The sequence below is a fragment of the Linepithema humile genome, chromosome 1, assembly GCF_040581485.1.
Source record: "Linepithema humile isolate Giens D197 chromosome 1, Lhum_UNIL_v1.0, whole genome shotgun sequence".
Classification (NCBI taxonomy): Eukaryota; Metazoa; Arthropoda; class Insecta; order Hymenoptera; family Formicidae; genus Linepithema; species Linepithema humile.
This window is the reverse complement of record NC_090128.1, coordinates 22,235,734-22,262,842: the sequence shown is the minus strand read 5'-3', so window position 1 is coordinate 22,262,842 and position 27,109 is coordinate 22,235,734. Positions and strand designations below refer to the sequence as shown.

Below are 27,109 nucleotides of genomic sequence, written 5' to 3'. Positions count from 1 at the left end.
GAAAATCCTTTACATTACATCCCACGGACATCCGTAGGATGAAATTTTGCTATGTGGGTATCGTCGAATTGGAAATTTTATTTTGTACATTTATATTCATGTTGTATGTACATTTATTGAAGATTCCATTTGCATTTTACATATAAGAGATCGACTACGACGGTAATCGCAATTATGTAAGAAATTGAAAAAACATTCATATCTCTTAAGTGATAAGTAGATAATCGCAAAAGAATACAAATGAAATTTTCAAATAAACGAAACATTTTTTTATCAAAAAATAAATAGAGGAAAATATATGTAACAATATATAACAAAATAATTTAAAATAGAATTAACAATAATTTGTTTTATATTACCTTTTTATATATTTTCTTATATATATTGCCCTTTTAATTTTTCACCGAAATAATACACAAAATAACATAAAACAGAAATAATATTAAATAAAAGGAAGATGTACCCTCATCATTCCTTTGAACTCGATATTTCAATTATAAAAATTAATATAATAGTTTATTTACTATCAAGATGTCAATAAAGACGTTTAAACGTTTAAAAGATTTATGGAAAATTTAAAAAATTTTATTTGAAAAGATCAAAGTATCTTATAAAACTGTAGAAAACTTTCCTATCGTGAAAGTTATTTTCTATATATTTAAACATCTAAACGCCTTACTTTCAATATAATGCTTTATTTGCGGAAGAAATTTCTTTCGTTTTTCGAAAGAAAATCTTGCTGTTTGCCCACCCAAAGTTTTGTCATTTTCTTTGTCATCGACAAACTGCAAACTCACTGTCAAAGCAGAAGTTTCAATATTTATCGATGCACAGAAATAAAAAAAATACAAAATTTATACAAAATTGTTTAATCCTGCCTAACAAAAAATTCTACTTAATAAAACAATTCTATCTAATAGAAAATCCTACCTAATAAAAGATGTAGATATCTGAAAACTCGTGTAAATCAAATAAACCGAGAAACGCGGATAGAGATAATGATTTAACGATTAACGATTTAATTTATAAGTATCGATTTAATATCACGTTATACGCATTTTCGTGTACGCAAATGACATCTCTCACTTGAGAGAATTCCGAGGATAACGACTTCGGCGTTTTTCGAGTGATGCTTAGCGCAGAGCTCAGCTCAGTTACCGCTATTTGCATCGAAAATTCGAGAGTGATTGTCTCGATGTTTCTCGCAGGACGTTAGCGCAGAGCTCGGCTCAGTTTCCGCTAGTTGCGTCCAAAATTTGTATTGATAGTCGACCATTGTTCAATGTTCGATCATATCAATGTTTCGAGATCCGTGCTCGACCATCATCAATGGGACCACGAATTTCGAAAGTCCATGCTCAACCATGGGATCAACACTGGAACTACCGACAATTAACATATACCAACTTCTATTTCTTTTTTCTTTTTTTATAAAAAGTGATAAAGAGAAAAAGTACATTAATCAATTAAATTATTTAACACAATGCAACAAGTCACAGAAAAAAATCTCAACAAATACATTATAAATTTAAATAATTATTCTAAAAAGAATAAACCGGTTATTTTGACCGCTTTGGTAGTTTTACTGTTAGCCATAGGACCACGGATGCATGGGTAGGCTAGGAAAGATTGCGAAGAAATTGACGTATAGCAAGAATAAATATATATTTCAAAATTGTAAATAAATTGTTAATAAAAAATGCACTCCTTTTTTATTAAATAAATTATTTCAAATATATCATAATTCATTAATATATTTACGTTTGTGTAAAAGAATTTTCTTTTTCATTTTTAATTTACATCTGTGATACATTTATGGTACATATGTATTTAAAAATTTTCTTACTTTTGCTTTTCAACGCCAATTTATAATATTTAATCCTGGAAAGATATAAAAAAATAAACCACTTACCGTAGGGAAGGAAGAAATGAAAGTACACATTTACACACAGAAAAGGAATTTTGCTAGCCGCAATAAAATAATCGTTGCTATTGCATGTTAAATATGTTAGCGATAAAATTTCGCTATTGTAACTACTTTTACAGATTATTCAATATGCAACAAATCTGGTTTGTTCAAAAAATCGACAATTTTTGAGATGAGAAAACAAGTGCTGTTACTGTTACTGTTAAAATTCGCTGTTACAACAAAATAATTTATTTTTAATAAATTTATTTTACTATTGCAATGAATTGTCGCCACTAATACAAACTTTGATAATAAGATAAAAATAAATTTCTTATTATATATTAGCAATATAATTTGCAGATTTAACAAAACTAATTTTGGTAAATAAAATTATTATCTATAACAAATCTTTTTGCTGTTCAAATAATAATTAACTGTAAGAAATTTTGCTACGATAGCTTATATAAAATTTACTGCGGCAGCAAATACTTTTTTTCCATGTATTAACAAGTTTTTTCTTTTATTTTATATATAATCTTTTTTTTTAATATTTTTTTTCTTATATTTTTTCTTATATAAAAAAAATATAAATAAATATATAAACAAACATAAGTAGGGGAAGGTGGGGTAAGACGGACCCCCTAAGCAAAAATGGCTATATTTTTTATATTAATGACAAAAAATAACTGAAATTTAGCATGAAGAAACTGTAGAATGTTTAGTATAAGATTATAATGTTAAATTTTCAAAATTTGCAAAAGTTTGAATTATTATTAAGATTTTTAAAAACTTAATTTTGGTCCGTTTTACCCCATAGGTGGAGTAAAATGGACCATCCCATGGGGTAAAATGGACCAAGCCGAGATAATATGGATCAAGAAATAATTTAACTGATCAACTCAAAATAAAAACTATATAGTATTTATTAAATATTTTTGAATAAGAATAGAAATATTAATTTAACATTAATCATTTTATTATACACACAAATCTTTAAAATAATTATAATCTTTATAATTTTTAACGTTTATATTAAATATAACATTTTAAAATAAAGCATGTAAATAAAATAAATAATTATTATAAAATCTGTTTTTATTTGGAGACATTATTTTCAATAAATTTCAAGTTTCTTTTACTTTTAACAGTGCGTTTTTTATTTTTCATAGCTTTTTTTAGTAAAAAAAAATAAGATGTAAAATATTTCTCAAATCAGAGCAAATATATAAGCAGAAAACTATAAGTAGAAAGTATAAGTAGAAAATATAAGTAGAACAAATATATAAATTGGTCCGTTTTACCCCATTTAAATTGGTCCATTTTACCCCACATGACAACATTAATATTATCTTATTTTTATTTACCTGTATCAAAATTATTTTTTAAATGTAACTGATGAAATATTACTTCTCAATAATTAGAAATATGGAACTTGTAGAAAAATTTAAAAATATTAAGTTTTGCAATCTTAGTCACTTAAAATGTAATACTAAGAAATTAGATCACGAGATCTATTTGCAAGAATTTGACGTTTCTTTATAAATAACTTACGATAGTCTTATGATATAATGACGTAATTTTTAAACAGTTAAAAAGCATCAAAAAGGAAATTAATTTTATGTTTATCCAGCAGATAGAGGTACTTACTAATAAAATCTAGCAAATGGACCATTTTACCCCGCGGTCCGTTTTACCCCACCTTCCCCTACATTATTTAGAATAAAAATGTATTGGATTATTTAGACAATTTGTATTAATTTTTATAATAAAATTGAAAACATTTTTTATATGCTTAGAGTCATCTTTGTTCAGTAATATTATATATGCACCGTTGTTTTCGACAATTTTTGGCCATCTTTAACAACTTGTGCATACATTATTAAATAAAGATAAATAAACATATAAAAATTGTTTTCAATTCTGTCATAAAAAAATTCTACAAACTCTCTGTTAATTATTCAATATATTTTGTTCTGATCTGTCAATCATGAAATTCATTTAGGAAATATTCCAGGATTAAATATTCATCAACGCATCTAAGTCCTAGCCTATCCATTTCAAGATAATGAATCGAAGAAATAATGTACTTTACATAATTTTATTCAAAGTATTCTGGTGTATAATTATATTTTTAATATTATATGATTAATATTTAATATATATGCATTCAAATATATGGATTCAATTAGACTGATGAAAGTTGTTTCAACTTCGGGCTCAATCAAAATCAAAATTAGAAACACTTTGCTTTTTTTTAATGTACAACGCATTTTGCAGGTTACATATTTTTTAATAATTTTTATAATTATAATCTAATATAACATGTATCTTTTCTAGATATATATAATAATATTGGTAACACATAATTAAATTTAATATAAATTAACTAAAAAAATAAGTACTTTGTTCTTTTAAAAACAAATGCACGTACAACTCAAAATACTTTTAAAAAATACGAGAGAATAAAATTTTGATATAATTACTATAAGACAATAAAAATTATACGACCTGCAAAGTGTCTCGCGTCTATATATTTTCACACTATTATTCGATCCATTATCTTAATAATAAAAGACAAATTAAACTAACTCACCGATCGATGCGCAGCAGCGGAGTTGTCGTTCTGTTGATCTGCATAGTTGATCTGTAAAACACGAAATAAATCAAAATTATAACAGCGTTCACAATATGAAATATTTGTGAAATCATAAAAAATATTGAGTACATTGAACTTTTAATTCGTTTTCTAAGCAAATATGTAATAAAAGAATTATTAAAAAAGTTTAATTATTTAAATAAAAAGTAAAAAAATATGCGAATAAATTCTAATAATGATAAATATTAACTAATGTAAATATTTTGTCTTTGAAATATTTTAATGTACAATATTTTCAAGAAATAAATAAATTATTGTTTACCGTAAAGTTGCTCCGCCGGCGCCCGATGCTCCTCCTGAGCCTCCTCCTCCTCTCAGTGGTCCTTCGAAGCACTCACATTGAATCTCACGCGTTCGCGGCGCATGCATTGCTCGCATGCGTACCTGAATACGAAAATCGCGCGATACTTAAAACGGCACTCCCGACATCACAGGCGAATCGAATCGAATTGTCCAAGCTGTGACGTTACGCGCGAATTCCGTCCGCGTTTCAGACGACCACATTTACCAATTGGGGCACGATTCTCTCAAAACAGAAGGCAAAGATAAGCTCGAAGAAGATGAGGTGATTAGTCATCCAATCAACCGACTAGATACAAGACATCTGAAAAGCAATCGATAGCGTTTGACTAATTCCGGTAGCCGTCCTCGACTACCTTCGACAGTCCGGCTATCTGTACAACTAGCGCGCTGCACGTAGAACCGAAGATTGCCCTGCCGTAGTGGAGATTTTATGATTAAAACCGATCTTTCCCTCCCCCGAGCCAAGCCTAAAGTCAAAAAAAATCGTGTCCCAATATTTGTTGTTGTGTGTCGAAAGACTACAACGAGATATTTTAATTTAGCAACGCTATTGTTTAAAGAATTAGCAAATAAAACTTTCAACTCGAAGCACGTTCTTAGAAAGACGAATAAGGTATTTAAAATTAACAAAGATATTGACCAATGCTATTCTTTAGACAAGTAACAATCGATTATAATTAAACGCTGAGGCGTTAACCGCATGAGGAAACGATCGGCGGATTGCCTCACAAACAAGCGAAGTAGATCAGCATTCACGGAAAGCAGACGTTGCTAACCTTGATACTGATCTGTATAAAAGAAGGTGACTCGATCGTCACCACGGGTTTTTAAGTTTGATCTAAGCACGAGCTGCACGTCGGTATCGCGAACTCCGAGTTTGTATCTTACGCGATCGTAACGACTGTGAGGAAGCCGTTAAATAAAGTGTACGCGAGTGCTAAGTGAATAAAGATATTTTATTTCTCATTGAACATCGTTCAATAATTATCTCCCTTGGATCAACCCCCTTGGCCCTACACGACGGATCCCGAATCCTGCGTTGGCCCGCGACGAGATCTTTGAGTCACGGGCACGGCGTAACATTGTCATACAGCAAAAATGCGTTCATCTATAGATTCGCTATAACTCTCGGTAAAAGTCTATAACTCCTCCTCCGCTCAGTGGTCTATAAAGTATTTACACGCGATCGCGACGCGAATATGAAAAGCACACGGCACTTTAAACGGCACTCCGCGTTTTATATTACTGCGAAATTACAGCGGAACGATGTTACAATAATCATACGATATTTTAGCCGACACTCCCGACGCGTATTTTGTCATATTAGAATGAAAGTTAAACTCAAATATCGCTCATCGCACGGAATACGCGTTCGACACGTTGCCATGTACGCAACAGGTAATGGTAGAAAGGGGGAGGAAGGTGAAAAACTGTGTGAAGTAATAAGAATTGGGGGTAGTTGTGGGGGGTGGGGGGAGGGAATAACGCGCGAACGGTCCGCCTCGCTCAAGTGCCGTCGTGCGAATAGTAACAATTCAGGAGCAAAGATTCATTCGTATAACGTCGTGTCCAGTGATGCCAATTCGAGCTCGCTGGTACCATGGGTACCGTAATGGAGGGGATATCCACTGTGTGCTCGCCGAGCCACACGGACATGTGACGTCAACGATTTCGCTTGTGTGGGTATCCCCTCCACTACGGTACCCATGGTACCAGCGAGCTCGAATTGGCATCACTGGTCGTGTCGAAGGATTCAAATGTGATTTAGGAGTAGGGGAAAGGAATGTGCGTGCCGATAACGCGTGCGAGAGAGAAAGCGTGGAAGTGAGGGAGAGAGGACATAGAGCACGTAGGCTACAGAGCGTATGTAAACAACCCCACCAAACCTTCCCTTGCCGTGAGTGAAAGAAATTCTTAATATGATATACCCCAGGTAGCATCTGGGGCGTTTCATTGTAGTCTACCCCAGGTAGTCGACGCGGTAGTGTCTCCGGCCAAGTTCAAAAAACGACACTACTAATAGCGTTTTCGATTATACAGGATTTGAACGACCCAAGATTGGTTAATGACGTCATTGCAACCTCTCCACCAATGAAAGACTTGCATTTATAGTAAAATAGTGATTGATCAACCCTAGATCGTTCAAACCCCGTTTATTCGAAAACGCTATAAGTCAGGAAAAGAATCTCTGGCAAAGTTCAGAAAATGACACTACTAAGTCTCTTATCCTGCGCGCACAAAGTCGACTTTTCGGGGGTTTGTAGCAACTAAAATATAAAAAATTTTATAAAAACACATAGTATATCCTTAAAGGCGGCATCGCCACGACTAATTTAAGCCAAAAAAAATTTAAATTGGTCCAGCCGTTTCAGAGATACAAGCGGTCAAAAAGTGATGTTGGTAATGCAAAAAATTAAGAAACGTCGTCTCCTTATTCTTCTCCTCTGTCCGCAGGGACGAATGAAGAATTTACGGGGCCCAGAGTATTATCATTATCATTAAAATTTACGGGAATTTCTCGCACCAGGTGCCAAGAGTCGACGATTTCGACTTCCCCGAGTTGCGCTACGGGAATTTCTCGCACCAGGTGTCAAGGGTCGACGAATTCAACTTTCGCGAGTTGCGCTACAGGAGTTTTTTGCACTAGGTGCAAAGGGTCGACGAATTCGATTTCCCCGAGTTGCGCTACGGGAATTCCTTGCACCAGGTGTCAAGGTTCGACGAATTTGACTTTTGCGAGTTGCGCTACGAGAATTTTTCGCATCTGGTGCCAAGGGTCGTCGAATTCAATTTCCCCGAGTTGCGCTACAAAAATTCCTCACACCAGGTGTCAAGGGTCGACGAATTCGACTTTCGCGAACTGCGCTACAGGAATTTTTCACACTAGGTGCAAAGGGTCGACGAATTCGACTTCCCCGAGTTGCGCTACGGGAATTCCTTGCACCAGGTGTCAAGGTTCGACAAATTCGACTTTTGCGAGTTGCGCTACGAGAATTTTTCGCACCTGGTGCCAAGGGTCGTCGAATTCAATTTCCCCGAGTTGCGCTACGAAAATTCCTCGCACCAGGTATCAAGGGTCGACGAATTCGACTTTCGCGAGTTGCGCTTCAGGAATTTTTCGCACTAGATGCAAAGGGTCGACGAATTCGACTTCCCCGAGTTGCGCTACGGGAATTCCTTGCACCAGGTGTCAAGGTTTGACGAATTCGACTTTTGCGAGTTGCGCTACAAGAATTTTTTGCACCTGGTGCCAAAGGTCGTCGAATTTAATTTCCCCGAGTTGCGCTACGAAAATTCTTTGCACCAGGTATCAAGGGTCAACGAATTTGACTTTTGTGAGTTGCGCTACAGGAATTTTTCGCACTAGGTGCAAAGAGTCGACAAATTCGACTTCTCCGAGTTGCGCTACGGGAATTCCTTGCACCAGGTGTCAAGGTTCGACAAATTCGACTTCCCCAAGTTGCACTACGAAAATTTCGCAAACACGAAAAAGAGAGAGAGAGAGAGAGAGAGAGAAATATGACATATTTTGATATAAAATCTAAAATCTTTTAAAATATTTAGTTATCGATAATCTTACCGTAATATTTTTATGCACAGAATAATGAAACAAATCAATACGTGTAAAAAACCCATTATTTGAAGAAAAAGTTTGCAATTTACAATGTACTTTTTTAACAATTATGCGTTTTCTTTATACCACTTGATTCTCATTATTCTAATCATAAAAGTATTACGGTAAGATTATCCAGAACTTAATATTTTTAGAAATATTTTAATTTAAATTTTATATCGAAATATGTCAGATTAAGATATAAAATAACTCGAAAAGTATTAAAAAAAACTTCTGAAAAGTATGAAAAAAAAAATTATATCCTTTAATCTTGTTAATATTTTATTAACAAATAAACTGCCATATAATAGAATTTTATTAGTATTAATGAACGAAGAACATCTCATCGACGTTGACATCGATCCAGTCGCAAAACTTATAATTTAAATAATGTAATTAATATGTTATTAAGTTAATATAAATGTTACATTCAAAATGTAGAAAAATAATTTAAATTTTGTCACATAATTAATTTTGTACATTTCTGTACATTTTTATATTAACTTAATTACATATTAACTAAACTATTTTACATTATAACACGTCTTGTGTTTTATATAGCATTTAAGTCATGTGAAACAGATGTTTCATTGATAATATTAAAAAATAACTAATAACATAAGTATTGCGTTTGATATCACAATTACGCTAGATGAAACATAATTAGTGTCATTTGAATGTTCTAACTACATTATTTTATGTTTAACATGTCTTTGATATCATATCATAGTTTTTTTCGCATATTTTGTAAAAATTTTAACATAACCGTGATATGAAGCCAAAGATATTTCATATCAGCTATCCATAACTTCATATGAATGGGGCAGTTAAATCAAAGACATGTTACAACTAAAAATAGTTTAATTTGAATATTTGAAATAAAACATAAGTATTGCGTTTGATATCACAATTACGCTAAATGAAACATAATAAGTGTCGTTTCAAATGTTTTAACTAAATTATTTTATGTTTAACATGTCTTTGATTTGATATTATAGTTTTATTTCGTATATTTTGTAAAAATTTTAACAAAACTGTAATATCAAATCAAAGATATTTTATATCAGCTATCCACGGCTTTATATCAATGGGGCAGTCAAACCGAAGACATGTTACAACAAAAAATAGTTTAGTTTGAATATTTGAAATAAAACATCTGTTTCACAGAATGTAAGTGTGATACAAAATACTTGTGTTGGAATGTAAGATAATTTAGTTAATATACAACTGACTTAATATAAATGTTACATCCAAAATGTGCAAAAATAATTGAAAAATAATCTCAATTTTGTCACATAATTAATTTTGTGCATTAATATTAACCTAATTACATAGTAACTAAATTATTTCGCATTCTAACACAAGTATTTTGTCACATCACACTTACATTCTGTGAAACAGATGTTTTATTGGTAATATTAGAAAATAACTAAAAAAAACTTTTTCTTGAGCGATGCGACGAGCCGCTTGAACACCATGACTTAATAATACCTAATTGTTTCTGTAAAATAAATGTAATAACTATACATGTAACTATAACTTGTAATTTTTAGAAATTTTTTAATGCTTTCTTACCTTCTTCCTCTGCCTCTTCCCCTGTGTCTGCCCCAGTGATGTGGTGCCATGGATAGCTGATATAAAAATTGCATAAATCTTTCCTGCTGTCGGCGAGCTCCTGCGGCTCTACCTCTCGGTCTATAATCTGTAATTATTAAAATTAATTTAATTACATATGTGTTTTTATAATAGTACAAAGAAAAATATATTCTACGTAAGTACTAAAAAATAGTGTGTAGGAAAATATGCAGTACGTAAGTACTAATAATTATACACTATGTAAGTACTAATATATGGTACAATCTTTAATGGATTAAAATTATGTTACCTTGTCTGTTTTGTTTCGATGATATTGAACCAGCGGCGACGGGACCGGCGGCGACGGAACCGGCGGCGACGGAACCAGCGGCGACAGAATCAGCGGCAACGGGACCGGCGCACAGTGGGGCCAAACGACATTTCGTGTTTCAAAAAAGGCTACAGTCTCGAAATGTTAACCGATTTCGATGCTTTTTTTTTTAAATGAAAGCTAACAAAATTTGCAATAACTTTGTGGAGGTAGATTTTTGTTTTTTATTTTTTTTTTATTATTAAATTACACATAAAACAATTAAATTTGTAAAATATAATGACTGAACAGCAAGTAACTCTTCAACAGTAAATATTTTCTGTAACTTAACATCGGGCACTGATATAGTTGAAATTAAACATTCAAATCCTGATTTAGGAACCATAAAGTTTGACCTAACTTCACAAAATGTTACCTTAACAAATAAAATTGATATGATAAAAATAATATAAAATTTTAATAAATTAGTAAATTAGTGAATTAATTAAAAGTAACACTAAATTATTATTATAAATTCGTACTTATTAAATAACTATTGTTCGTCAAGCAACAAGTTTTGAGCTTCCGCATCTATTGGAATTGGAAAATGCTTCCATTCGTTACGAAGACTACTTATGTAAGGATCCGAAGAGATCAAAAGTTTATGTACAATGTTCTCGTTTGTGGCAAATCTGTTGTGTTTTCGTGTATTAAATTCTCTAAAATGTTTAAAATCTTTGTTATATATATATATATATATATATATACGTGCCTCTTGGGCCTCCTCAGATAAATTTCCTATTGGAATTAGAAATGATTCTATTATATTTTTTCCATGAATCAGAATTTTATGCACTGATGCTGGCATATAATACCAACTGTACAAATTCACGTACAGTTTTGCTGTTTCGGAAGCATATTTGCCAAATTTATCAGCATCAATCTTTTTTCCACAAGCAAGTGTTTGAAGAATTATACCGAACCTTCTAATTAAATTTTCATCAATACCAGTTATGCTCGAAGTGATTTGAGGATCTCTAAAGAACCTTCTAGCAGTGTTTCCATTGTTACTTGTTCCAGTTCCTTGTTTTGGAATATCTATATGTAAACCCATCTTTTCTCTAAATTGTTTCTGAATTCTAATTTTAGTTGTTTTCATTATTTTTTTGTCTTCAACATAGGACGTTCGTAACATACAAGGAGACACATACAATATGAAATTCTCGTATGTTTACTTCTGAACCAAAGCACTGCGCTCGAATCGGAAAACTTGATTCTAACGCGAGAATCTTCTTAATGTGTTGGCTCACGATCGTTTTATGTCATGATGTAGCCATAAATTTTTTTTTCGTGCATTTTGACGAACGTCTTATGTTTAATGCGTCCCATGTTTAACACACATCCTATGTTCGACGAACTGATACACGGCAAAGGAAACATAGGTAGTGTTATTCACGTTTAATGTGCATTTAATGTGATATTGCAAAAATATAGTTTTTGCAAAATTTATATATTGTAGGATAATTGTTTGATATAAATATAAATAGTTTTCATTAGTCTTAGTGTTTTTCATTAGTTTTTTATTAGTTATTCTTTCATTAGCCGTAGTATTTTTAAACCTGTTTTTAAGTAATAAAGTAATATAAAATTAGTTTAGTTATTATTCTTATTGATTATTAGTCTTATTATTCTTAAGTTTAGATAATTGCGTTAATACTCGTTTCGCTACATTTTATAAAAAAAGATAAAAATAAAAATGGAGAATATCAACATAAAAAATAGAGTACTTTGCAATGTTGTATTAAAGGGAAGTGAAAGAAATGTTAATAAAATTTATAATTATTTTCAACGTATTTTCACTAATTTACTAATTTATTAAAATTTTATATTATTTTTATCATATCAATTTTATTTGTTAAGGTAACATTTTGTGAAGTTAGGTCAAACTTTATGGTTCCTAAATCAGGATTTGAATGTTTAATTTCAACTATATCAGTGCCCGATGTTAAGTTACAGAAAATATTTACTGTTGAAGAGTTACTTGCTGTTCAGTCATTATATTTTACAAATTTAATTGTTTTATGTGTAATTTAATAATAAAAAAAAAATAAAAAACAAAAATCTACCTCCACAAAGTTATTGCAAATTTTGTTAGCTTTCATTAAAAAAAAAAAGCATCGAAATCGGTTAACATTTCGAGACTGTAGCCTTTTTTGAAACACGAAATGTCGTTTGGCCCCACTGTGCGGCGGCGACGAAACCGGCGGCCACGTCCCGGACGGCAACGGAACGGGCGGCGACGGAATCAGCAGCCACGTCCCGGACGGCAACGGAACGGGCGGCAACGGAACGGGCGGCGACGGAACGGGCGGCGATTAAATCGACGTCGACGTCGACATCGCCGTTGAGGAGAGATTCTTTGTTCATCATTAGTATCTGCAATTTTATTGTATTAATTTTATTTGTTAATAAAATATGAACAATATTAAAGGAGTTACTTACATCGTCCTCCATCCTCATGCGTTCACAAATGTCGAAGCGGTCCGCCATAGGTCCCCACAGGGCAGAAATCATTGAAGATCATTGAATCAATAATTAGTACAGATTTGAAACTTTCACAATAATATTGTCGTCACTTCGACAGCCGGTAATGTAGTTTGCAGTAAGTTCGTGTAAATGTACATTATGGATTTAGTTATCATCGAGATTATCGATATAAGTAGATCTATATGTCGCGACTATGAATTCGGGATATCAATGTTCAGTACTTCATTGATCAGTGAGTGTAAATATTGACGACAGAGTGTACCAGGTTAACTGCTTAAGTAGTGTTTGGTATAAAGAAGTGGCTACATAAGTAAGTAATGCATAGTTATTATTGTTACATTACATTTCCATTTATTTTATGTATTATCTTGTAATTATTGTATATGCTTTCCTAACTTTTACAGGTATTTGTCGATATGATTTTCTTGCGCTTACGTTTCCATTTAATATTATACATTAGACAAACGAAATCGTTGTAATATAATGGTCTATTGCCTTCTTACATAAATACAGTTCGTCGAGTCAATTTAATTGTCTTAGGAAATAAATTATTTCTGCGATTTATTTATCATTGATGAAAACATATTTCTTTAAAAATTCAGCAAACCGTTGCTTGACCAATAAATAAAGTTAAATTTACTTACCCCGATAGGAAAATTGTGGAAACTTTGCACAATAATGACATCATGATTTGACAAAAAATTTCTCACTAATTGCACTAAGATGATTCGCCATAACGCAACAGTTTTGTCAGAATAAAATTTAGCAAATACATTTGTCAAAAATTATACAAATCCAATTTAGTATATAAATATTTTATAATTATTTCAATATTTGAAAACATAAAATCTCAACCTTTAATATTTGTGACAATTTAATGCAGTAAAAACATTTCGCAATATTTGCAGCAAATTTTAAGGAAATAATTTAGCTAATAACAATTAAATAACTATGAAATAATAACAATTAAATAAACCGTTTATTTATTTAATTAGCAAGTTTATTTATTTAATGAAGTACATTTATATTAAGTACATTCAGTATTAAATACATTTTATATCTTATACATTATATTGTCTTGTACATTATATTATTTAGTACATAGAATTTTAAACAAAAAGTAAACTTCTCGAAAATAATTGTATATAAATATATTCCTGACACTCATAAAGAACGTAAAGCATAAACTTATAATAATAAGAAAAAACTTTTAAAACAAAAAAATTCTTAGTTATTTAGAAAATCTTAAAATTTCGATTACAAAAATTAATATCTTAGGAAAATAATTATAAAATGTTACTGTTTTCATCAAATTAAACGTTTTCAAAACCTTTCTTTTTCTTACAATATTTTCTTTTAATTAAAAATATGAAGATAAGAGTCAGAAATTACTAGATGCATGAAATGGAAGTTATTGAGTAAAATTATTCAATAAGAAATAAAAATTGAACTATATTAATTTATGATATTCAAATTTTCTTTTACTTTTTCGGTTAAAACCCTTCTTTTTCCTTTTTCTCTTTTATCATTTTTTTCCTTTTCTCTATTCCTTACTCGTTGCTTTGCATTGCGAAGTCCTTCAGTTATAGCTTCTTGAAGTTCTGTGACCACTGGTTTGGGAAAATTGTTGTTCCTTGCTAAGGCTTCTGAAAATTACATTTTCTTTCTTAACATAAACGTATTAATTTTATGCACATAGTATATGATATGAAATTTACCATATATAGCTCTTGTTAATTTGCGACTAGCAATTTCTACTGTATTTCCATATCCACTCCATGTAATATTCACGGAAAAGTCGTCTGTGATACTTTCTTTAATCATAGCAGTTACACATTCTTTAGGGTTCAATCCACCAAGGAAAATGAAATATGAAACCTACAAATACAAATAGAAAATAAAAATCATAGAAAATAAAAAATAGGAATTTTATAAAACCAAATTTAAAAATTTAATTTAATTTGTTAAAATTAGTAAAGATACTAACCGTATTTTGATATTCTTCAGTAGAGCAATTCTCGAATTTATCTAAACATTCAACCGATTGCATCGGAAAGTATTCCGGTTTTTTCGGAATTGATGTATTGTTATTCCGTTTTAATTGTAAGTTTATTTCGTTTAAATGCTGCTCTTGATTTCTGCAAGTATAAAGTAATTTAATAACTATATAAATATTTTAAAATTTTATTTACTGATAAAATATTTAAAGATTACCTAAGGATTTTGTTTATTGCGTGAAAACCTTCTTCGATCATTCTGAATATAAAATAACAATAAAATAACTTTGGTTATATTTTTATATGCAACAATATTTAATATAACATAATTTATATGCAACAATATAAATAAATTTACCTTTTCAATTCTTGAATTATTCCTGTTTTTATTGCATTACTATCGTGACTGATACTATGTTGATCATTTGCCGATCTATTTTGTAATTGTTGAGTATTATTTACTTGTTCTTGTGTATTATCTTGGACCAATAGAGCTGTATTTTGCTCTACAAATAATTCAATATTATTATTAATACAAGTCCTCTAACAATAATATAAAACATTTACAAATTTAATAAAACAAATATATCAATATATCAATATAAGATATAAATTAATATACCTGATACAGCTGGAAATGTATTGAAATTTGGTATTATTGAATGAGACATCTGTGACAAAGATGAATCACTAGAAATTGAAGTGCATGTAGATGTTGCAGATGGTAATTCATTATTACAAGAATATTGCATAAAGTCATTGGAAGAATTGGACTGATTTTTAGATGACTGTAATTCTGATGTTTCTGTTTCTTCGTATCTACACATGTGCGTACTTCTATATTCATTTGTATGAGGCTGACCGACATTTAACAATGTATGTATCGTGTCGGTTTTTGAAGTATTTTAATCTTCACACGGCAGAGAAGAGTTTTGAATGTATTCTTTGTCGGTTGTAACCATTTCTCTTTGTTCATCTTCATCTGTACTATCTGCACTTGTTTCTGAATTGCTATGTTTTTCTGATTCTTCGTCATAGTTTTCAGCCATTGCTTTTTTGATACAATCAAATACTGCAAGTGCTTTATTATTGTTTTTCTTACTTTTTTTATATTGATATTTATCATCATCCGTTGAAATGTATCTTCTAGTTTTGGTTCTTTTTCTTTTTTGACGTTTATCCATGCTGAAATAAAAATGTAGTAAAAATAGTAATTAATTTATTAAGTAAAATAGATAAAATTATAAACATATTTATCTCTCACTCTTGCAGTACCTTTATTGATTATTTTATTTCCAAGTCTTTAAAAGTGGAAAGTCGTAACATTTATCAATTTGTATAGGAAAAATAATATTTGAACTATGCACATAAATAATAGATATTTTCATATATATAATACATGTCATGTGAAATGATACCTTTCTATTAAATAATAATAATAGTAATTATTATTATTTAATAAATTATTTATTACAGTTAACTTAACAATAATAAATTGAAATGTTACATTAGCAATATTAGCAATATTGCTCAATTTGAGTATGTAACATTTCAATTATAACATATTCATCAGCAATTTCAGTACAGATGTATTCATTGCTTCCTTCATCATCGTCAATTTTTTTCCATATAGGCATTTTGTAACATTTTGATTTAACAGAATGTATAGCAATTACATATCTTATGTCAGATAAGTTTGAACATTTGTATACGCCGATCGTCGAAGATTTTATACCGACATCATAAAAGTCTTCAATAAGATTGAAATTACGTACAAATAAGAAATAAGAATTGTCGGTAAAAATAATATTATCTATGATGCAAATAGCACCATTTTTAAGAATACAGCAATTGTCGCGTTTACGTAAATTTAAATCTAAATGATGATAACGAATTCTCGAAAACTGTTTGCAGCAACAAATATGTTCTGGAAGTGGTCCATTACTGTGCATTTTATTAACGATGATGCTCTGAATGGAATTGTTGATTATTTTTTTAGCAATTTTATTTTTTTCTGATGCTCTTCGTACTATTTGTTGCAGTTGTTGATTAGGTTTTCGACAATTTTTTCGATAAAAAGTCATATTGTTTTCATACGGGAATGCAGAAAAATTATCAACCGAACCAAATCTTCTCACGTCATCTACTAAATGAAGTAAGCCATGTACATTATACGAAACAAACGTTTCATTGTAAATAACTGAGCTTAATTGCACATAGGATTTTATTGCAAGTTCAGAAAAATATAATAATTTTTCGGATGGCGAATTATTAGAGAGACATCTCATAACTGAATGTAACAATAAAAAATGATTGTAAGCGTTTTGCTCGACAATATCAAAGAATATAACAATACCGGTATAAAGTAAAAGCTGCCGACATTCTGTTGCTTTAAAATTTCCATATTCCGAAATTGATCTGGGTTTGCGATTGAATTCTCGAGGGCAATAAGAGCTAATAATATTCAATCTGTTTGATATTATGTCAATATAATGTTTCGACAACTTAGTATTTTTTCCGTATTTACCAGTGACAAAAGCACTTAATGTTTTCTTTACTATACCTAACAGTACCAAATGCATGTACTCGAAAGGAGTTTGTGCTACAATATCTTGAAAAAGAGAAGCTATAGGTGTATCACCATCTTTATGATGATCTTCATCGTTTCGTTCCCGATATTCCTTATCAGAACGATTCTCATTATCAATGTTTGGAAAAATGACATGACCTTTATTAGACAGAACACCAGTGATCTTACATTTTGAACACGGATTATATGACATGTGCCCGTAATGATTTAACATTAATGCTTGTGCAGGAGCATCTGCTATGAACGCTCGAAATTCCCATGAAATAATTTTATTGTTAAAAGAAATTCCACCTTTTGACCTAAGTTGTTCGCATTCAATTAAAAACTGTGAAAAAAATTCCATGGCATTGTCTGGTTTTTACTCCCGACTGCTGCCAACTGCAAGTTGGCGCAAAAGAGGGAGTATGCGTTTCACCGAGCTTGAATCGGTTGTTATCTTAGTTCTCGATAACTACAGCATAGTTTGATTTCATCTTTTGTGCATAGGTTTCTTATTAATTAAGGAAGGTTTAAAGCGTATAATTATTGTTATTTGTGCTGTGAATAAAAAGTATAAAAACAGTATTATTTTGTCTACGAGCTCTCTCATTGGCTACCGAGTGAAACTAGGGATCAAATTGATTACCAATGAAATTCGTATTTGAATAGAGAATTTTTAATAACTTAGAGTTGGTTCGTGCGACAATAGCGCCTTCTCTTAGGGAAATCTTACAATAGTATACCAAAACCATGGAGGTAAAGGAGAGAGAATAGAGCCGAGGGGTTGAAGCCAAGGTGGGGAAGAGGGGTAAGCCGTCAGCCATCTTGATAGGCGACATTAGTGCTGCTATCTAATGCATAGCAGTAAAATTACTTCATAGTGTAAAGAAGTGTCAAATGAAATTAAAGTAAGAAGTATACGAATAAAGTATTAGAAAAATGCCATCGTGTATTTTGGAAACTTGTTTTAATAGAACCTACCGAAAATCATATAAACAAGAAGAACTCGAAAAAAAGCAGAAGATAACTTTTCACACGTAAGTACAACAATAATGTAAGATCTTTGCATAATAGAATTTACCAAATCTTATCAAATTAAACATAGACTTATTACAATAAATAATTGTTTAAAGATGTAATATATATTAGAAAATATTAAAAGTAAAATTTGAATTCTTAATATATTTAATAGATTCCCAAAAAATACGTGCAGGCAAAAACAGTGGTGTGAAATATTACAATTGCCTGAAAATACTATAAAATCAAATTCAGTAATATGCTCAATGCATTTTCATGAAAAAAGTTTCGATAAATCGTCACAACGTTATATTAGATTAAAAGCTGATAAATAATATATAAACTATAAACAATATATATATATTCTATATTTCTGTATTTTAACATATAAAACTGATATGTAATACGTCAAAGTAATGAGAGATGGCAGCACTAATGTCGCCTATCAAGATGGCTGAAGGCTTACCTCTCTTCCCCACTAAAGCTTCAGTCCCCTTGCCCATAGTAAAGCCTAATGCTCTCTCCTTTACCTCCATGACCAAAACAGTACAACATAACCAAAAGATGTCCAAAGGATATTTGGAAGGTGTTGTATAGTTCAGAGGGCTGAACTGAAGCCACACTGCAAATAAAGCAGCAACTTTCTCATTCGAGGAAGAAATTAAAAAAAAGAGGATATTTAGGACGATAGGACGTCTTCTGGATATCCATTAAATATATTCTGGACATGTGTATTGTCTAGGATATATATATATATATATATATATATATATATATATATATATATACTATTATTAATTATTTATATTACTGTATATAATGGAAAGTAAACATTTATTAATTAAATTTATGTAATTTATTTCATACATAATTTATTTTTTCATACATTATTTCAATACATATGCAAAAAAATAAATTATTTTAATACATAAATGCAAAATAAAATATAATTCAATACAAAATCTCATCTTTAATTATTAAACAAACAACATAATAAAAAAATAAAGTATATTAAATTAGAGCTCCAGTTTTTTTTTCAATACATATGCAAAAAAATAAATTATTTTAATACATAAATGCAAAATAAAATATAATTCAATACAAAATCTCATCTTTAATTAAACAAACAACATAATAAAAATAAAGTATATTAAATTAGAGCTCCAGTTTTTTATTAATATACTTTAGAGCTTCAGTATTACGCGTTTTTTTTCTATTTTAATGTGTATTAGCCTTTCGTTAAATAAATAAAAAATAAACATTGTAATATTTTCCAAAAATCATTAAAAACATAAAAATCTGTTCTTCAAACAAACAAACAAAAACTGATTGACGAAATCAATTGATGAAATTGTCTTGACGAATGGTCTCATCTTCAGTGAGTTGGAACTCTGAAACAAAAAAATATACACTTAAATGTTATACAGCTATTACACTCCAAAATTATATATACAATGTTTGATTATTATATATATATTTAATAATCAAACATCGTATATAATTTTGGAGTGTAATAGCTGTATAACATTTAAGTGTATATTTTTTTTTTTTTTTGTTTCAGAGTTCCAACTCACTGAAGATGAGACCATTCGTCTTATTAAAATAGAAAAAAACGCGTAATACTGAAGCTCTAAAGTATATTATATATATATATAGTTATTTGCTTAAAACATTTACAAGATGTTTTAAAACTCTTTCTTTTCGTTGCTGTACCCACTTTCCAGCACGTGTGCCACGTACACCTGCAACATGTCATATTTAATTATAAGAGAAATATATTTAAAGAAAAGAAAAACAAAAAACGCATAATTATTATATTTACTAACTGTATCTTCTGGTGTGTTGCTTTTCCGGATATCGATGAAATTCATCATAAAATGTACGTCTCGATCGCAGGTCATCAGAAGCATGATTTCGTAGTCGTCGATTGTTAGACATATAGTCTCGCGATCGCCGTTCACGAGAAGAATGGTCTCGCGATCGCCGTTCACGAGAAGAATGGTCTCGCGATCGCCGTTCACGAGAAGAGTGGTCTCGCGATCGTTGTTCACGAGAAGAGTGCTCTTGCGATCGCCGTTCACAAGACGAGTGGTTTCGCGATCGTCGATTGCAGGAAGAATAGTTTTGTGATTTCCAGGAAATGCGGTTTTTTGATCGCCGGTCGCCAGAGAAACCATCTCGGTTGCTGGAAGAGCTATCTTGCAATTGTCGGTTACGAGAATAACGATCTCGCGATCGCCGATAGCGGGATGAGTTGTATTGCTGATACGAAGCGCGACCTCGCGATCGCTGATCACTAGAAGAGCGATTTTGTGATCGCCGGTTGCTGGAACAGCTATGTCGTGAGCCTCGGTCGTTGGAAGAGTTATCTCGTGATTGTCTATCACGAGAATAGCGATCTCGCGATCGCCGATGATAAGATGAATCGTATCGTTGACACGAAGTGCGATCTGGCGATCGCCGATTATAGAATGAGCGATTTTGCAATCGTCGGTCGTCAGAAGAACCTCGCAATCGGGGATCTTTATAATTTTGCGATCGGTTCTTTTCAAATATGTCTTTTTGATTTTTTATCATTAAATTATGGTCACGATTATTTGTTGTTGACGATTGTATTTCGTATGAGACGCGATCTGACAACTGATCCGATCGATTTAAGAGTGGGTCGTTTATTGTTTTTTGTGTTTGATAATATTGTCCTAGGACAATCTCTTCTGATCTGAAAGTAGATAATAATGTATCAATAAATGAATAAAATAAATAAATATATATATATATATATAATGTATTAAAATATCTATATAATATATTATATATATTAATATATATTAATAAATATTTATTAAATATTTATTAAATATTTATTATTGATTAATAGAAGATGCAGTATAGAATTGCACGAATCTTTTTGGTTATTAATAGTTATGGTTATTTTAATAATTAATACTATTAGTAATTAGTTAACAGTTAATATTATTACTTACTCTGTTTCTTCCCTTGCTTTATTTTGTTGTGATTCTTTTTCAGGTTCTTTATTTTGTTGTGATTCTTTCTCAGGTTCTTTATTTTTTGATCTACAATAAACACAATAAATATATTTATTATTTAATTTTTTTTTTTATCTTTTACTGTTAATTGCTTTATTTATCAGGATGGATAGATATTTGTATCTCAATGTATCTTGTTATTATTATTAATATAAAGAACAGTTCATATTGATGCTTAAGCAATTTCTCTAAAGTTTTGAACATTAATTAATGTATTAATGTATTAATTATTGTACTATTGTTGCAAACTTTAACCTTAATATTATTAACCTTTAACTTAACAGAGAAATTTTTCAAGCATTAATATGAACTGTTGTTCTTCTTCATATTAAACAAATAAAACATTAAAAATACATTGACAGATACAAATATGTATCATATAAAGTGATATCAATATAAATAATAATTAGAAAGATAATGAGAAACTAACCTGTTCATTATCTTCGAGGAAAGAGTTTCCACGAAATTTTCTTTATTCTGTGTTTCCATTGTTATTTTTTTTCTTTTTTTTTTACTGTAAAAACATTTATATGATTCATATTTAATAAGAAATATTTATACAAATACTTTTATATACTTACTGTTATTATTATAATTATCGATCATCACGCAATAAATCGTATCTGTCTTGGCATTGTAGCTAATTTTCAATGATCGTGTTACTGTAGCGCTTTCTCTTAGGAAGATCTCACAACAAGAAGCAACTAGAATTTTTTATTAGTTTATGGTGGCGCGCGGCGCGGACATTGCAGATTAGGTTAGTTATTAACTTTCTTGTCGCGAGTGTACATAGTGTGATAGTGCATTTGCATATAATAGTGAATTTGCATATAAATAAAAAATGGGTGTTTCTATAAAAAAAAAACAGGTAAATATTATTTATTTTTTTTTAATTTTTTTTTTAACTGAATTATATATAATATATTTTATATTTATTGAATAAGTTTACATTATTATATATATTTGTTAAAGTTAACATCATTTATTTATGTCTCATCTTTTGATTATATGTTAATATTATATGTTAATATTACAATAAGATTATAGTGAAAAAAAATATTTGCTGTATGTGGAGTTGCATAATAGTAAGAAATGTAAGTATATAATAATTTTTTATTTATTATTATTATATATAATTATATAGTATCATATTCAATTATTTATTATTCATTTATAATTATTATTATAATTTGTATGTATTGAAGAAAGGAACGATTGTGCTATACATATACAATACTGGCAGCATGATTGCGCCGCACTTATATAATGTGCATACTGGCAGCAATAATGCGCCTTATTATTATCCAAAAAAAAGAAAGAAATTACCTTGAAAAAGAAGAAATCTTAAACCATCACTAGTTAAACGAACATCGATGGATTTAAATTAAGAATAAAAAATCAAGAAAAAGGTGATAATCAGTTTAATAAGACATCAGACATCAATTGAAGAGGCATCAATAAATTCAAGAATATATTTATATAATTTATTTACTAATATTTTTTTGTGTGTTTTATTATTTATAGTTTATAGTTTATACCCATTATATGTATATATAAAAAATTGTTTATTTATATCTAGTTATTATTAATATGAAATTGTAATATAAATTACATATATTAATTCTTCTTCAGGTATCACGAAGAACGAAGAAAAAAAATATTGGACGCAAAAGTAAAGCAGCGAAAAATCAATTGCTATATAGAACGCGAAAAGCAGCAACATGTTCTTTAACAGCTAATAATAAGCAAATTTTACAAACGAAAGCGAAAAAGCAATCGCATAAAAAAAGGCAAAAAAGAATATGTACAATAATAAGTAATGAACTAATTTCGCAACGTATAATTATTGTTAATGTACCCTCATCTAATCCTCAAATTTTACAAAATCAGGTTAATCAGGAAACTCCGCTAATACAACAAACCATTATTGATACACACAGAGAAAAATTATTATTACAATTTCATTCAACTATATGGTCTTTTGCAGATATCGCCTGTGATATTTGTAGGAAATTATATTATAAGAAACAAATATGTACTACGACAATGTCTGCTACAATTATGAATATTTTGCCTAAAGAATTAAATAAATTAAACGATATAATTACATGTTTTCGTTGTGCCAATTTGATAAAAAAAGAAAAAGTTCCGACACAAGCATATTGGAATGCTATGTTTTTAGATGACATTCCGGACGTTATAAGAAATTTAAGTGATATGGAGCAAAGACTTTTATCAAGAATCGTTCCATTTATAAAAATTATTAAATTAGGTGGACGATTTGGTCAATCAGGTTTTCGAGGGCAAGCTGTTTTATTCGCACGTGATGTTGAAGAAATCTCAGAACAATTACTATTACCAGTTGCAGAAACAGGCATGATTATTGTATGTGAACAACTTGAAAATATTGAACAATGCCGACAATTTCAAGTAAACGTGCAGAATTTATCAGCTGCTTTATCGTGGTTAATTCAAAATAATCCTTTATATCAAAACGTTAATATTAATCTTGACGCTACAAATTTTGACATTTCACAAATATGTCAAGTAATTGTAGCACAAGATAATGATATAATTAACTATGGGAATATAAATAATTTTGCTATAGAAACTCAAGAAGTAAGCAAGATAGATTTAATAGAAATATCTGGGGACAGAGCAATTATCAGAGGTTCTATGCATCAAGGTTACGAGATATTTTCTGATTTAACAAGAGGAAAACAATGTACGGCGAATGCAGTAGTTGCAATAGCTATGTGTTTATTACATTGTCCTTCGACTTGGACAAGAAATCTTATTGATAATATTTTATTGATAGGAGATGCGTTATATTTAAAAAGTCTATTAAAGCGCAATGAGCCTCATTTTGCTGAAATTGACAGAGAGTTTTTATCAGTTGATGAATTAGATAGAGATATTGAAATTTTTGGGAATATTATTACTCTCTTAATCACTAATAATGAAAACATATCAGGACATTTATATAATGATAATAGCGCTGAAGGATTTCCAAATTTGAGAAATGCTTTAAGTATTTTCTTTCAAGATCAAATTTATGGAATATTAACTGCCAATGGAATTTCCGTTGCTATATTTCAATTCGATAATACTTTTTGGATATTTGATTCGCATTCAAGAGGACCAAAAGGTAGACCAGCACAAAATGGTACAGCATGTCTGATTCGTTTTCCAACAATATTATCAATGTATAATATGTTGAAAAATACTATACCAAAATCTTCAAATAATACTTTCGGTAATCAATATACTATAACTTTTGTTCGTCCTTGTATACATTCTAATGAACACAATCAAACACAAACTACTCGTTTAAATATTCCCATTCATGAATGTAACGAGAACATTGCACAATTTGATCAAAATATTGATAACAAGAACATTGCACAATTTGATCAAAATATTGAAAATAGGAATAATGATAATTGTATTATAACATCCTCAGTTTTACGACCCATTAATGAAGTTATACCCGATGTTGAATCTGTTATTGAAAACGCTGAAGTGCAAAATGCTCCATATTATACATTACGACGGAAGACTACAGAACCCATACAAATGTATACTGAACTTCGAGCTGAAGAGTTAGCTTGGTTTTTCCTCTTTCCAAAAGGACGAAATGGACTTCACGAGCCATCACGGCCATATTCTATAACGCCATTAGATTATTTTCAAGCACGCATTATGTGTCAGGATTCTAGATTTCAGCGGAATGATTATTTATTTTATTCTTTATCCGTTATGGAATATTATCGAGCTCGACAAAATGTTGGTGTATGTCTTAGACTAAGACAAGGCAATAATATACCAGAAGGTCTTGTACAAAATTTGCATATCAATATGAGAGCTTTACGTGGTTCTAATGCTTACTGGCAAACCGCATGTAGTGGTTTAATTGCTATGGTGCGTAATTTAGGCCCCCCACAATGGTTTTTAACATTAAGTTGCAATGATTTAAATTGGAAAGATATATTGCAAGCATGTTTAATTGCAGCAGGAAGAAAAGAAGAGAATGTAGATGATCTTTCATTCGATCAAAAACAACGTTTAGTTGTTGAACATCCGGTAGCATTATCTCGACATTTTATGGTTCGTGTCCATGCTATTATGCGTGTATTACAGAATGACAACACTTTATTAGGTGGGAAATTAATAGATTTTTGGTGGAGAATAGAATTTCAAAATAGAGGTAGTCCACATTTACATATGTTATGCTGGAATGAAGGAATCCCGCCATTTGAAACTCCAGATGGTATTGCTCTTATTGATAAAGTTGTATCTTGTACATCTCATACAGGAGATGAGGCATTAGATTCACTTATAGCACGCGTTCAAGTACATAAACATACTACTACATGTTACAAAGATAGACAACATAGTCAATGTCGATTTGGATTTCCTAGACTAATTAGTGATAAAACTAAGTTGCTAGGACCAGATGAAGCTATCCGTCATAATGGACGTTTTTGTATTTTAAAACGTAATTCTTCAGATATTTATGTTAACAATTACAATCCTGTAATTATTAAATTATGGAGTGGTAACATGGACTTACAACCTTGTGGGAATGTTACAGGTATAGCGTATTATATAGCTAAATATGCAGCTAAACACGAACCTCAAGATGTAGGTCAAGCTATTAAAGATGCAATTAGTAGAGTGCAGAGATACGGTGGGGACATAAGAAAACAATTATTTGCTGTATCAATGACTATACTTCGACATAGACAAGTATCTGCTTGTGAATGCGCATTCCGTTTATGTCATTTAAAATTACGTGATAGTTCGCGAAAAGTTGTTTTTCTAAACACTTGCTTTCCAAGAGAACGTTATCGTATGTTACGTTGTGATGGTTATATGAATGATATATACGCAAATATATTTGATCGTTACTGTTTACGTCCGGAGAATTTAAGTGATCTCAGTTTAGCTGAATTTGCTATCACATATGAATGTGTATCACGATTTGATAATTATGAAGAAGATGGAGATATTGAAGTTTATGGTGAAAATAATGTCGTCATTCCAACTAAATACATTCGTTTGCAAGATGGTACAAAAATGAAAAAACGTACACGGCATGCAGTTTTAAGAACGCGATATTTTGTTCAAACTGCTAATCGAGAAGCATATTTCTATAGTTATTTAGTAGCCCATGTTCCTTTCAGAAAGGAGGAAGAATTACTTGAAGAATATGAATCAGCAGAACAAGCATTTAATGCAAAGCGTCATTTATTACGACCTTTACGTAGAGAACAGAATATTGAGCAGTTTCAATTTGTAGAACGGGAATTACAAGAAGTTATAGCCCAAATTGTTGCATTTGATAATGATGAAGTTAATGCACATTCCACAGTAAGAAACGAAGATCGCGCACGTTGTATAGTAGAAGGATATGATGATAATATTGATTTTGATTTGCATGATGATTTCAATGAAATAGATCATGTTATATCTGTTGAAGAATTTGAAAAAAATGTTAGAAGTATGAATATAGAACAATCTCATTTATTCAATACAATTACTAATCATATTAAACAAGAACTTC

At 30.4% G+C, this 27,109-nt stretch overlaps 3 protein-coding genes and 1 long non-coding RNA gene across 8 annotated transcripts in view; 1 reads left to right on the top strand and 3 right to left on the bottom strand.

Annotated features, from left to right (window-relative positions):
* The window catches only part of LOC136997325 (transcription initiation factor TFIID subunit 7-like), a 297,656-nt gene that overhangs the window by 162,880 nt on the left and 107,667 nt on the right, over window positions 1-27,109 (top strand). The gene's annotated exons all lie outside the window — the stretch shown is intronic.
* On the bottom strand, window positions 8,725-12,247 carry LOC136998140 (uncharacterized). The gene is made up of 3 exons (XR_010888763.1): window positions 10,367-12,247; window positions 10,057-10,183; window positions 8,725-9,982 (listed from the first exon to the last, which is right to left on the bottom strand). It is a non-coding gene; the product is annotated as an uncharacterized lncRNA (long non-coding RNA).
* LOC105679325 (uncharacterized) lies at window positions 12,453-18,160 on the bottom strand. Of its 4 annotated transcripts, XR_010888762.1 has the most exons (8): window positions 16,186-18,160; window positions 15,533-16,095; window positions 15,269-15,416; window positions 15,128-15,169; window positions 14,901-15,051; window positions 14,632-14,791; window positions 12,869-14,559; window positions 12,453-12,802 (listed from the first exon to the last, which is right to left on the bottom strand). XR_010888762.1 is itself a non-coding variant. In XM_067350497.1 (7 exons), the coding sequence occupies exons 2-7, from the start codon at window positions 15,735-15,737 to the stop codon at window positions 14,551-14,553; spliced, it is 735 nt and encodes a 244-aa protein (XP_067206598.1). In that variant the 5' UTR covers window positions 15,738-16,095; window positions 16,186-18,160; the 3' UTR covers window positions 12,453-14,550. The 4 variants fall into 4 exon arrangements, 3 of the variants coding, with proteins under 3 accessions (XP_067206598.1, XP_012234686.2, XP_012234687.2); XM_067350497.1 differs by having other exon boundaries at window positions 12,453-14,579; XM_012379263.2 differs by having other exon boundaries at window positions 12,453-14,559.
* LOC136998541 (pre-mRNA-splicing factor CWC22 homolog) lies at window positions 19,971-26,730 on the bottom strand. Of its 2 annotated transcripts, XM_067351874.1 has the most exons (5): window positions 22,125-26,730; window positions 21,974-22,057; window positions 21,481-21,570; window positions 20,323-21,215; window positions 19,971-20,238 (listed from the first exon to the last, which is right to left on the bottom strand). In XM_067351874.1, exons 2-5 carry the CDS (start codon window positions 22,030-22,032, stop codon window positions 20,153-20,155), a joined length of 1,128 nt encoding a protein of 375 aa, XP_067207975.1. In that variant the 5' UTR covers window positions 22,033-22,057; window positions 22,125-26,730; the 3' UTR covers window positions 19,971-20,152. The 2 variants fall into 2 exon arrangements, with proteins under 2 accessions (XP_067207975.1, XP_067207616.1); XM_067351515.1 differs by having other exon boundaries at window positions 19,973-20,238; window positions 21,974-26,730.

Excerpts from the sequence above, each read along its gene's own strand:
- LOC105679325 (XM_012379263.2), bottom strand. The coding sequence starts at position 15,737 with ATGTGTAGATACGAAGAAACAGAAACATCAGAATTACAGTCATCTAAA. Across the intron at positions 15,417-15,532 it reads TACATTTCCAGCTGTATCAG|AGCAAAATACAGCTCTATTG; the intron begins GTATATTAATTT and ends AATTATTTGTAG. Across the intron at positions 15,170-15,268 it reads ATAATTCAAGAATTGAAAAG|AATGATCGAAGAAGGTTTTC; the intron begins GTAAATTTATTT and ends TTTTATATTCAG.
- LOC136998541 (XM_067351874.1), bottom strand. The coding sequence starts at position 22,032 with ATGGAAACACAGAATAAAGAAAATTTCGTGGAAACTCTTTCCTCGAAG. Across the intron at positions 21,216-21,480 it reads AAAGCAAGGGAAGAAACAGA|ATCAGAAGAGATTGTCCTAG; the intron begins GTAAGTAATAAT and ends ATCTACTTTCAG. Across the intron at positions 20,239-20,322 it reads GCAACACACCAGAAGATACA|GTGTACGTGGCACACGTGCT; the intron begins GTTAGTAAATAT and ends GACATGTTGCAG.